This window comes from Lolium rigidum, chromosome 5 (genome assembly GCF_022539505.1).
Source record: "Lolium rigidum isolate FL_2022 chromosome 5, APGP_CSIRO_Lrig_0.1, whole genome shotgun sequence".
Classification (NCBI taxonomy): domain Eukaryota; kingdom Viridiplantae; phylum Streptophyta; class Magnoliopsida; order Poales; family Poaceae; genus Lolium; species Lolium rigidum.
Genome location: NC_061512.1, coordinates 185,624,661 through 185,638,119, shown reverse-complemented (window position 1 = coordinate 185,638,119; position 13,459 = coordinate 185,624,661). Strand labels below are relative to the sequence as shown.

Sequence of the window (13,459 nt, the reverse complement as noted above, 5' to 3'; positions counted from 1 at the left end):
TTGATGTCACTTGTAAGCCCACGTATAGCCAACCATATGCAACTTTAATTCCTACCATAGTCTCGTAGGAAAATACTGTGTGGTCTACAACACACACCATCGTTGATACAAACCAACAAACTTCATAACTATTAGACAATCGATAAACTTTATTTTATTTCATAATTTGGCTCGGGTTTCTCCATCTCCCCACAAATAAATATATTTACTCACATGTGGAGGTAAATAACATCATCATGAATCTATGAATGCAAAATGGAAGATCGAATGGATACAGGTACAAATCCAACTCAAGGTTAAGGATTACAACGAGATGCCTGATGATGATCATCATCATGATGATGCCTTAACATCCAATGATCCCAGTAGCAATGATGATGGATCCCCTTTTGCGAGTTCCCGCTCCGGACCCCTCATGGAGGTTAGGTTTCGTGGTTCTCTGGTGGCTCTGTGTCTCGCTTCTCAGATCCGTCTTCACGGGCTGATTATATTTGACGAGGCGATGCTAATGGAGGGTTTTATGGTCAGGCAGTATGGGCGGGCCTGACCGTACCACTAGTCGTTAATACGTCTAGAAACGTCTTTCATCAATTTTTGCCTTGGCTCAATTTGGTACATTTTTTGAATCATCATTATTGCTTCAAATCATTATTATTTTGCCCATATTTGGCCCCTTTTTTCGTTGGTTGCAAATCATCCTCTTTATTTCTAAGATTACCTGAAACAAATAAATGGGTGCATGCCAACGCGGTGAAATACGAAAATCCTAACACTACTTAGGCATTTAGGTGATGTAAAACACGTAGCTTTTTACACTCATGAACATCCCCAAGTTTAGAATCTTGCTCATCATTGAGCAATGTAACAACTTGATTGAACAGATTCAACTTGTTCGTAAGTTGTGAGTCGGTAAAATAAATGAGAGCAAACCAACAAGTAATTACTTTATAAAACATGCGACTAATCTTGAGTTCTACCTCACACATATGAATCAAATGGTTCAAGAGACTTCCATATCTTTTCATAGGAAACTTGTATATTGGATAAAATTTTAGTATGGTTTATAAGGTTCAATAAAGTAAGCATGATGAGGGTGCATCAAACCTTTTTAAACTACACATGAGTTTCTTGAATTTTGGAACCTGAACGTTCGCTTTTCGTCTTTGTCACTGTCACAAGCATGACTAATTATTCATGGAATTTTCTCTTAATTTTCTTTCTCTTTTCATTCATTTGTGCCTTCTTTTTCATTCTTTCTGTTTTACTTCTTCTATTTTTCTATTTTTTATTTAGAGTGAATTCCACTTTTTACTCTGTGGTTGTGCTTTTGTGACACATATTACCCCATTTAGTGGAACTTTTACCAAAATATCAAATTTAGGAGACTTTGCACACGGTTTAACTCCAGTTTAGCATTTTGCCTGTAATTGTTAGATAGGATAGGTGTGATACGCCAATGTGGCGCGATAAAATGCGTAAATATAGAAGGGTGTCATTGACGATTACGTCGATGACTTATTTTATCCACATGGTCCATTCCTGATCGTCGTCTTAATATGTTTGGATCCTGATGATCACCTGACAACTTTCCTAATGGACAAACATTAGAAAACGGGACTCCAATCCTTTTAAAAGGGATAATTTACATGAATTCTCACTCAACGGGGTAATTAGTGTCACAAACGCATAACTAATAGGTAAAAAGTGAAATTTACTCTTTTATTTATTAAAGCCATGTCAGGAACTAGACATCCTTTTAAACGACACATAAGATCGCACAAATGAGATCGAGGACAAGGTTTAACTTCAAAGGCTATCATGAAGCAATTTATTATTTGTGATTTGGATGTTTACCTCAACTTGTACTTACTCTCAAGAACAAAATTTACCTTATTATTTTCCCCCAGATTTGGCCCGTTTTTGCATTGGTTGCAAATCCTTCTCTTTATTTCCAAGAAGACTGGGAGGCGTTCAGCATGGCGGTTGGACTGCGCAGGCTAAAACTATACATTACCATATAGCTATAGGTCATCTGTTGGAGCAAATTTTTGTCCCAAATGATGTATAACTTAGTTTTCACATCACCACATTTATTATAGGTCAGTTAGAGGTGCTCTAAGAAGAATTAATGAAGACTTCCAAGAAAAATATTTATAGCACCAAATTAATTATCACTAGATCTGTGGATCTGACGTTTCCCTCATGAGGGCATCATTCATGGAGTTGTGCATGGTCAGAGAGGCCAATGAATGTTTTCGGTGGCGGCTGAGCGGGATTGCATCTTTCGCATCGACATTGACGAGTCTTGGCAGCGTGCAGGAGCAGGCTGGGTCTCGTTGATGGCCGCATGTTGATGGGTTTGCGCAAGAAGGGGGAGTTGTCTGGCTTCGTGGTGGTGTCATCGGCAAGTTCGGCGAAGTTTATACGGATCCTAACCTTGAAGATTGCTCGGAGGTTCGATGGCGGCAGTGGCCTCTATGCCGTGCGCAAGACGTGCTCGCTAAAGAGTCTACTTATCCGGATGTACGCTCCTGTTTCGTCTAGAGTGCGTTTTGGGGTACGCGATTGTTTCTAGTCCTATTTTCGGTTTGTAGGTGTTAAGTGGTGGCTTCGGGCTGTGTGATGTATGTTCTTTATCCGTTTCTTTGTGGTATGATTCAATAAAATGCAATAAAAACCGTATGAGAGGCTGGGGCTACCCCATTTCGGAAAAAAATTATCACTAGATCCCGCTTGAAATGTAGTTTTATAGTATACGAATTTTGTGTCATAAATATCACCATAATTTTCTACAAATTGATCAATTTATTTAAGTTTGGACAAAACCTAGAAGTACATTCATTTATGGCAAGAAGTGAGTTTTATTGGATTCTTTGGAGCTGGTATGGTATCATAGAAGCACGCTGTTATTCTAACTTTTTTTTGAAATGGATTAGTTTTAAGATTAAATTTGGCCAGTCAGCTTCCGGTAGAACGAGTAGTTCAGTAAAATAACCGTCTAGAACCATTAGTCGCAGACGATTACTATAGGCTCGATTCTGTATGGAGTGGACGAGACGCTGGTAAAATAAGGACAACATGCGCAAAGCTACATCAGTAGTTAAAAGAATTAGGTGTTTGATCATGCCAAAAAGATATATTTCCTCCCTTCGTTTCTAAAAAGACTTCACAACTTTTCTAGATACTGATGAATATATAGCTAAAATATATCTATATATCTTCGTATCAAGATAAAATTTGGAAGCTTTTTTAGCAATGGAGGAAGTATTTTTTTGGATTATATAAGGTTAAATACTTAATACTTCTAGGTCTCATATACTACCTTACGGAAGTATATGTAATATTTTATCAGTTTAGGTATATTCATATATTGTATCTAAGATATTTCAAAGCAATTCATATACCATATCTAAGATATTTTAACGAAAATTACAACCTTTTCCTCTTATCTTTCCACTTTAGACGGCTACTGGTTTGCCTATTACCCTAGCATCACCCTCACACGGCGCCAAAGGAAACCCTAAGCCCCAACCACGTCCCCTCCCTGTCCGCCCCCGATCACCGCTGCTACCGCCAGCCTCTGCCGTAGTGGCAGAAGGCCATTGCCACCGAAGGTGGTAGGGTGTTGTTTTCCCACGCGACGCTGGTGGTGCGCACCACTGTGAGGCGCGGCAAACCTAGGTGAACTCGTTGCCATCCTGGTGGCAGGGGCTATGGTGAAGTGCCATGCACGTCTTGCAGTTGGTGGTTGACGTCTTCGGCCACGAGGGTGGCAATGCTGCCGGCTTGGCCCAGCGAGCCTCGTGCGCGCTGAATCTAGGTCCCCGGGCTTTGATCCTTGTGTCTGGCTGGGCTTCAATCCTTGCGTCTGGCCGAGTTGTTGGTGCGACGGTGGCGGCATCGCTGACAGGAGAAGTGGTGGCTAGGGGAGGGGGATTGTGTTGTTGGCCCAAATCCGGTCCGATCAAGACCTATCGAGGCTTGGCAGCAGTGAGGTGGTGGTGTTGGTGTGGTCTTGGCTATGGAAGTTCGATTGTAGAGCGCTGCCGGTTGACTCGTGTGGTTGGATGTGGAGGCTCCTAGGGGAAATCCTTGCCCTAGCTTTGCTCAACACCATTGATGGTGGCACCCGCGAGTGCCATTGACTTTCTTTTTTTTTCGATAAAGGGAATATATTAATATCAAAAGATACCAATTACACCCAGCCTCTGCAACAACGCACCACCATAATGGCACTACGGATGCACACAGCCAAAAAACGAAAAGAAAACTAAGAAACAAAAGTCCCGCTACAGTATCTCGTGTCTAACAACAGCAATACATCCATCGCCAAGACAACACCTGAAAAACAGACTCTCTAAAAACGACGCCTCCAAGAAGGGAACAGTGCTCTAACACCATCGTCGCCCGATCAAAGATCTTAGGTTTTCACCCTGGCCATTGACTTTCTTGGAAGTGTCATTGAGGGATTCTTTACTCATCTTTTGGTCTTGCCTCCAGAGGAAACCTTGGATCCTCGGGATTGGATGATGGAGGTGGCTCTGCGTCTTTCTCCTCGTTGAGGTGACTTGGTAACGATGAGCGTTGAACAAAGCTTGGTTTGTGACTTGTGCTTCGTTAGTAGGTTACTGCCGTGTCCGATGTGTTCTCTCGTGCTTCGATGTGTCGCTGTGAAGTCGGAGCTGTGGTGAAGTGTGTCTGTGCGGCGACGATGACCGACTACCGGTGTTCTTTGGTGGAGTATTCGGTCCGCGCAAGCCCAACATAGTTCTCTTGTGAAGCTCTTCGTCCAAGTCGGAGCTGTCTCTAGTTCGCGTGTGTGGCCGACTATTGGCATTTGGCCAGGTCGATCGGTGGTTGTACCCAATGTGGTTGTGTTTCATGAAGACATTGGTGCACTTGTGTCGTTTTTAGCCGGTTAACCGCTAATTAATCGACCGTCTTCTTCTTTATTAATGAAAATGCAAGTCTTGTCTTGTTTAAAAAAGCAAGTTACAGAAAAATGCAAATGGACCCATTGGTTTCACTATATATTGAAAATACCTTCATATTTATACGTAAATGAGAAGTATGTGAAGAAATTAGTTCTAACCAAACTAGTTCTATCTACATGAATTGAACTACAATAGAGGAGAGGAGTTTCCCTGTACCTCTGGCATGGCAGACAATGGAGACGGCCGGAAGGTCGGAGAAGATGTTCAGAGACTCCAACGCGGCTGGACACGACGACCCTGGTAGGGCCCCGGAGACCGAAAGGAGGAGCTCATCGTCTAGAGCACGGCCAGAGTCAGATGGGCGAGTGCAGATCTGGGTCGCCGTCGCCGATGCCAAAATTGGGAAAAGAAATTTTTGGGAGAGCCTAATAGAGGGGGTAATCGAAGAGGGAGGTTACCCGTACGTTTGCCGCGCAACGGCGCTCGGATTTTGCCTTCTCCCGCCATGCCGTAGCCAAGCGCCCGCGCGAAGGGATTGTCGATTTTCGTCGTGCCCGGGCATGTCCCGGAAAAACGGCCAAACCGGGTGTTACTCCGGAAGCTGTCCCGAGGGTGCCCAGAATACCGAACGTGCCTTGGTGTCTATGTAGGAACTGAAACGGCCTTGTATGCTCTCATGTACTACTGCTGGTACTTACTCTTTGAGGGGCAGTTGGTTTCGTTCCTAGTTCTGAGTTACTGAGTTAGAATGTTAACTGAAAACTTGGGATATTGGTACGTGTATCTCAGTGGAGAAGAAATTTGTGATTTTAAGAAGAGGCAAAATGATAGTGGAGGCCGTTTCATTCCTTTTTTTTTTGGGTTTTGGAAGGACTTTCATCGCCGTCCAAAATCAAAATTGTCCCTGGCCAAAATCAAAATGAGCACCAAATAATTTTGTTTCACGGCTGCATTTAGCTCTCACTAGCTGAGAATTGTGCAGAAAGAAATGCACATGTAACATACACTAGCAAGGGACCCCATGAAGATGGCTTAAGATGGCAATGCAAACACATCAATGGCTGCAAAATTCCCAGATACTATATACAACGGAGTACCAAGGATGAGCCTCACATGTGTGCGTGATGAAATATTTTCTCTCAGCGATATATCGTACACATGCTTGAGCTTGACACGGGATGAAAATCTCTTGTCTGCTGTACGGTGGCGTGACAGGTTGCCCAGCCAAGCTCACGCTCTATAAAATCCGTACCACGCTCATGCATTCCTCCACCACAAGCTCACTCGCACACACATCAACAATGGCTTCCATGATCTCCATCTTCTCGCTGCTAGTTCTCGTCCTTGTCCAGTCCACTCGCTCGGCCATCACCCCAGAGCTCAAGAACTCCATTGCCGAGCCCAAGCCTCATCACGACACTTACTCACCTCGTGCCACAACCACGGATCGCATCCTGTATACCTACGACACCGTGATGCACGGTTTCGCCGTCCGCCTCACCGACGGCGAGGCCCGGCGCATGTCGAGTTGTCGACCGTCCCCCGGCGTGTGCCACACCCAGACAATGAGGTCGTCCTGGTTCATGGGCCTCCGCAACGACTTCGGCGCGTGGCCGGACTCGGAGTTCGGTGACGGCATCATCATCGGCTTCATCGACACGTCCAGATGATGGTGAAGGACTTGTCGCCGTCGAGCTGGGAGATTGACCCGCGGAGAGTCGAGTTCAACATCCTTTCTGGGACGTCCATGCCGTGTCCACATGTCGCCGGCGCCGCGGCGCTGATCAAGAAAGTGCACGGCGAGTGGACGCCGGCCATGGTGCAGTCGGCGCTGATGACGACTGCCGACCTGATCGACAAGAACGGCAGGGACATCGTCGACAGCGGTACCATCGTCGGCGGCGCCGTGATGGACGCGACGCCCCTGCGGCCAGTGCGGGGCTCGTCCTCCCTCAGCTCGCCATGGATCCGGGCCTGGTGTACGACGTCGGCACGTCGGCACGCCGGCACGCCGGACTACGTGGAATTCCTGTGCACCCTCAATTACACGGCGGAGCAGATGCGGCAGTTCGTGCCGGAGATGAGTACCGGGTGCGGCGCCGAGGACGATCCCCGGGGGCGTGGCTAACCTCAACTGCCCGTCGTTCGTGGTGGTGTTCCACAGCAGCACCGACGGCGTCCGCAAGCTGACCAGGGTGACCAATGTGTCGGCGAAGCCGGAGACGTACAACGTGACGTTCGTGGCGCCGGAGGGGGTGGCGGTGACCGTGACGCCGACGACGCTGGAGTTCAAGGGGAAGAACTTGAAGTGGAGCTACACGGTGGAGTTCAGCATCGAGGCGCAAGGAAAGGTGAGGCCGGCCGGGACATGGGATGGGACTTCGGCCACATTTCCTGGGAGAACAGGAAGCACCGGATCAGGAGCGCCATTGCCTTCAACTGGCAGATCTGAAATCTGATACCATGCACTAGTAGCTGAATAAGTGAGAGAGGAGATGTGAACACTTGGGAACTGATGATGCATGTGAATTGCAAGTTGATCTAGTGAAACTGTCTATTGCTTGCTTTCTGAACTTGTGATAAGGAAAGGAGAATAATATTATGTGTGTTTGTATGCACTGTGTCAGTGTGTGCCTTCTATGTCTTCAGGAGGAATCCACGGAGCACATCCTTGAGGATCATTTGTCTTGATAAGTACAACAAAAGGTAGCTGGATGTTTGAGCAATTCTCCTCTGGAAACAGCGTAATGCCAGGGTTTTTGGCATTCTAAACCAACAGTGTAATGAGGACAATCTTGCCTCTAGGGTTTTGGAGGATATGAAGCAATGGAGTTTGGGGGAATCGGAGATTCAAACCTAGTGTGAGTTGTATCAGTAGTTCCTAGGTGGGTCGGTGGCTGATTGTTCGCGATCTCAGGTAGCTCTTGTTCAAATATTCTGCCTTCTATAGAAACTACGATTAACTAAGGTGTACTCTCAAACAAAAAGTCTTGAATGTGTGCAACTTTAGTCTATACTACCACATGAAAGTGGGTAGAGACGATCATAGCTGGATGTCCATCTAAAGATTTTGAAAGGTTCCTGACATTTAGTCGAACTTCAGCCAACTTAGGAATAACTATCCGTAGAGTATGCACCGATAGGGGATCCAGTCGAACAATCAACCGCATAACAGAAGAAACTCTTGCAGGATTATTGAAACAGCATAAATACATCGTCAGGTCACCAGTTCATAGAACTCTTGACACATCTGAACTACAACCAGCAGTCAAGCTATCATCATTCACGCGGGAGAACGTTTCCTGCAGGGAACAGGCTAACAACACAAGCTGACAGCAGTACACCACACAAGGGCTACTTTGACAAGAGCCACTGACACTACGTTTCCCGACTTCTTTCCACTCGCAGACACCTACTAGATTGCAGGAAACGCTCCCGGGATACAACAACACATAACTTCAGTCCTACAGTTAAATACCCTAGCTCCTCTTCTTGTGCACTGTACACCGCCACGTTTTAGTTTGCACCAGCAACAGGAGCTGGCGCCATAAACAGTGCATCTCCTCACCGGGGATGGTTTTTGTCGAGAGAAATTACCTCTTCCGCCTTTTCGGCTCAGCCTGCAGTTTATGAGCCAAAATTTAAGAGGTATAGAGATAAGAATGTGCTGTGAACAAAACTTCACTGTGGAAGTGGAACACGTGAACTGGGATGCTAATGGATGATAATATTCTGTGTGAGGCCGCATGATCTACACATACAAAAAGATCCTATAACTCTTAATGAGCATCCATCAGACCAAAAACAACATTGTATAAATTACTACTGTGAGGGCTTTAATTATTTATTCCGAGATAGTCTCAGAAAATCACTTTAAGGTCTTGACTTATTTTGGCAACTAAAGAACTATGACCATAACCAGAAAACACAAATAGAGCTTGGATTCATTGGAGTTAAATTTTTATTCGAAAACACATCTTTTAGTTCAAAAATCTGAATGTTTCCACGAGTACGTACATATGCTCACTACGTACCGATAAAATTTCATGAAGAATGTGTTCATGTGGATCTAGAATAGGTGTACTATTCGCTGTTACAGATCCACACATTTGTTTTGTTTCATTTATCGCACGAAGAAACATATTTATTAGTGAAATTTAACAAGAATGCAGAACCCATCTTTATTATTATATGGGATTTTTTTTCAAAAATTTCTAGAACTTCAAAATACGTTTGATTTATTGAAAATTTCGGGCTCAAAAGCACCCTCCCAGGGTCCAAACGAGTGAACGACTGCACCCAAGATCACTTTTTCTGAGAAAGGTAAGTCACATCACAGCGAACTACTGTTCTGCAAACACAATATAGTGATCTTCTTGATAAGACACTATACATGAGTACATGCTTAGTCAACACAAAACATTTTCCAGGAATAGTTAAGGAACAAAGGAAAGAAACACTAACTTTGCAAATCAAAGTCTTGAAATTCACTACGATAAGATAAGATAAAGCTATCTACAAGCAGAAACTAATAAACAGCACATTCAAAAATGGAAAAAAAAAATCACTGACCTTAGAATCAGAACTTGGTGAGCTCGGGTATGAATTTGAAGGTCTCTTTGTGCCATTTTCTTTAGCACAATCTGCGCACAGGAAATTATCTATCTTCTTGGCCTGCTCAATGGTCATTCCCATACAGGTTGGATGAAACCTACACAGTTTCAAATGTACATACTAGGTAAACATGCAAGTAAAGGTCATAGCTTACAAAGAACGGAAAACAACGCTGCAGAATACCAGATAGCAATATCTTGCTAAATATTTTGTACGCAAACAGGAAGGGCACAATGCCATGTCTATATCCTATTGGTGACAATAGAAAGTAGGAAAAGAAGTACTACGGACACCGAACCCGATTGGTGGTCAGATAAGATAGAACTACGATGGGAAATTAGCTGAGGTAAATACTCTTAAAGGAGAAAACCAAAACAGGCGACAGCATAAAACTAGAAGAAAAGACAAACATAATTTTTACTTTGCATCTTTACGAAGTAGAGTAATAAATGGCAAACATCTTTTGTTGCATCTTTATGGAGTATATATGCAATGATGTGTTCCTTGAGATGATACTCTGCACACCTGTAGGTTAGGTATCCCTTGCAACAAATAAGACGATGAGATGCAATTCTTTACCCACAGATAATTACCATTTTTAGGATTGAAAATAAGGATATATGCTCTAAAACACAATGAATGTGGTGTTTGTGTCGAATACTGATTTCTAAGCTCTGGCATGGAATGTCAAAACGATGTGCATAATTATGTAGTGCATATATTTTCTGAGTTAGGAAAAAGGTAAATGCAACTTTTATGAACACCAAAAAAGAACTACAGTTCTGAGTTCCATGCAATTATCACTTCCCAAGCATTCAACAGGGAAATGGCATCAGAGATAGCTCAATAAATTCAGGACAACTATTTCTCAAACAACCAAGAGAAAGCACAATTCACATGCTGAAAAAGAGCACGCGCCACACAACAAAAAGATTGCTGAATTTTCTAAGCGAAAAGCAGTCCTTTCAATGATATGAGCATAACACTGTTCTTCTGAATTATATATCTGATGAAACTATCCAGGTGGCATCAATGTATACTACATATATTTAACTAAGCATAAGAATTTGGAGGATCAGGCTGTAAGGAACCTCAGATATTCATCAAATGTACTTGACTATCTTCAGTTCCAAGTCCTAACCAAATATTTAACTTGGCTTCCAAACGAAACCCCCGCAACCCAAGACACACAAATGTGCAGTGGAAAATTAGATATAATCCAGATAAGCAAAAAAAGAAGCTACTGCTGATGCTTCCCGCTGGCAATGGTAGCCAGAAAACTAAGCCACCTGAACTTTGGAGAGGAAATATGTCATTTTTCTCCGAGACTTACCAGTCTTTGCATCCCTCACACTGCACCATGAGATCATCAGGGTTGTAAGGCATCTCGCACTTGCAGTACCTACACAAAAGCCCCAAATCAAACCACCATACCACAATCAGGCCCATAATGCATATAACAAAGGCCGTATGCATCTATGGATGCAGAGGCTGGGGCATAGCCTCCATTTCGAAAGAAAAATGCACAATATAACAAGCTAAGGCGAAGCAGATCGATCAACGGCTGAAACAAGGAAGGAAAACATCACGTACACGGCGACACGGTCAGGAGTGAAGGCGCCGGTGGCCGCCTTGTACTCGAATCGGCAGAAGAAATCTTCCTGGCCGACGTTATCGAGCTTGGTGTAGTTCTTGAAGGAGTGGACGATGCACTTGCCCTCGATGGTGTGGGCGCTCTGCGTGTCGAAGTGGTCGGAGAGGAAGAGCTCCTTGGCCCCGTGGAACTGGCGGCGGCCGCCCTTGGACTCCTCCGGGCGGTAGTACCACCGGCAGCGCACCCGCACGCCGCCCCGCCCGTCCGACTCCAGGCTCTCGACCCTTGCCACGTACGGCTGCTTGTCCGTGTCGGACGGCCGCATCAGCACGCAGTCCCCAACTTGGCATCAAGAAAACCAGGCCATCAACACAAAGAATGAATCTTGGCGCAGATGGCGACGCGCGCAGCAGCATGAGTGAGGAGAGGAGAGTAGGTACCTTGGACGACCTTGGTGGTGCCCCTGATGGTGTAGGATTCGACGCCCCTGGTGCCCTGCTTGGTCTTGGCCATGGAGGTGGAGGTCGGATCGGGAGGAAACCCTAGGAGGCTGGAGCTGGGGGAGGAGGGGAAGGGTGTGGTGGCCACAGCTCCGTTCAGACCAGAGAGGAGACCGGGGAGGGAGGGGTAGTTTCGGGATTTCGTTGGGGAGCAGTGAAAAAATGGAGGTTTGAATCCAAGTGGCGTCCTGGCGTCCTCCGCCGTCCGATGGGAGCCGCTTTGGCGTCTTCTTCGCCATTTGGACGGTGCAGTTTCTTTGGTAAATGGGCTATAGATGTTGATTATATGTTATAGATATTGTATTTTTATGTATGAATAGGTTAAATATTAAAAATACATCTTTGGTAAAAACTAAAACACGTCGAAATTTGAAAAGCAGGGAGTATATCCATGGAGACAATAGCCAAAATACCACTAGTCAAAACCGAACATGCCAAAATACCACAAGTGAAAACCAACTTGCCAAAATACCACTGCTCTCTCAGTTTTTCAGTCCAAAATAACACTGCCGTTAGATGTCAAAGAAATACCGTCAGTCAAACCGTCAGTACCCAGTTAGTTTTTTTGTTCTTCCAAAATTACCCCTAACCTTATCTCTTTGCCTCCACAAGAAATCCCCCAGCAGCTCGACCACGCCCACGCCGACCATGGCGGCTCGACCACGCCGGCGCGTCCCTGCCGCACCCCTCTCCCTCTAACCTTCCTCCTCCGCTACCCGTCGACCTCCGCCAGTTGTAGCTGGGCCGGCCGCCGCCCTCCACCACCCGCTGGCCTCCAGCGCTCGTGGCCGCGTGGGTCGGCCGCCCTTCGCCGTAGTTGGGCTGCCCGACGCCGTCCGCCGCCCGTGGCCGCGACCGAGCTCAGCTCGGGCACGTCTGCTCGGGCTCGCCCAGCAGTGCTTCCCCCTGCAGGAGCCCTCCATTGTTTCTCTGCTATTTGGTGCTGAAATATTGTGAAGAGAAGTACTGTGCGTGTTGGTTTATTGCTGGAATGCTGTGAAGAGGTAAGGGCACATATGTCTTTCTTGGATGTTGTTACTCTCAGTTAGCGTCTAGTGGTATTTTGGCTAGAAAAAACTGAACTGAGTGGTATTTTAGCAAGTTGGTTTTCACTAGTGGTATATTGGCATGTTTGGTTTTGACTAGTGGTATTTTGGCTATTGTCTCATATCCATGACCTATATTAGATCACATCATTAACTTCTACTTACCTAGTATTAAATCACCCTACATTAATTATACTCACAATTAATTCCTACGAGATTTACGTAAGATAATGGAGTATAGGACTCTGCACTAATTTCTACCCATTAAATCACACCACAACATAGACGAGTCTAATCTTGCCAATTTAAACACCCCAATATTTCTCATATTATCCTCACTTCATCTCAAACTCGTGCATACTCTATCTCAAGATGTCATTGCCCAACAACCATTAGGATCAACCTTGTATATGCCGCCGTCCTTTACACCGTTGCCATACCTGTTGCAGCGCTTAACGGGGAATGGCGACCAATCAAGAACATCACTAACCCGCAGGAATGTATAGAAGAGATTTCAGGAGAGATGTTTGATGCCCCCCCCCCAGAGGCGGTAGCCCATGGGTGTTCGCCTAGGGCCAGAGCCGGCCCTGCTAACCCGCCACGTTCAAAAGCTTGGCAAGTGGGTCGTGATGGAGCACATGAAGGTGTCAAATTGCAGACTCAAATTCAACAAGGTTGTAAGTGGTCAGGTGAAGATCTTAGACGGTAAGAAGTACCGTCTTAACATTAACGTGCGCCCCGGGCGACAAGCATATTGTGCATACACCATAG

At 45.3% G+C, this 13,459-nt stretch overlaps 1 protein-coding gene and 1 pseudogene across 1 annotated transcript; one reads left to right on the top strand and one right to left on the bottom strand.

Annotated features, from left to right (window-relative positions):
- The first annotated feature begins 6,600 nt into the window (after positions 1-6,600).
- LOC124656841 lies at positions 6,601-7,386 on the top strand (annotated as a pseudogene).
- A 717-nt stretch (positions 7,387-8,103) lies between these two features.
- On the bottom strand, positions 8,104-11,738 carry LOC124654850 (chromatin remodeling protein EBS-like). The gene is made up of 5 exons (XM_047193833.1): positions 11,583-11,738; positions 11,142-11,484; positions 10,882-10,950; positions 9,507-9,645; positions 8,104-8,554 (listed from the first exon to the last, which is right to left on the bottom strand). The coding sequence occupies exons 1-5, from the start codon at positions 11,653-11,655 to the stop codon at positions 8,528-8,530; spliced, it is 651 nt and encodes a 216-aa protein (XP_047049789.1). The 5' UTR covers positions 11,656-11,738; the 3' UTR covers positions 8,104-8,527.
- Between the last annotated feature and the right edge of the window lie 1,721 nt (positions 11,739-13,459).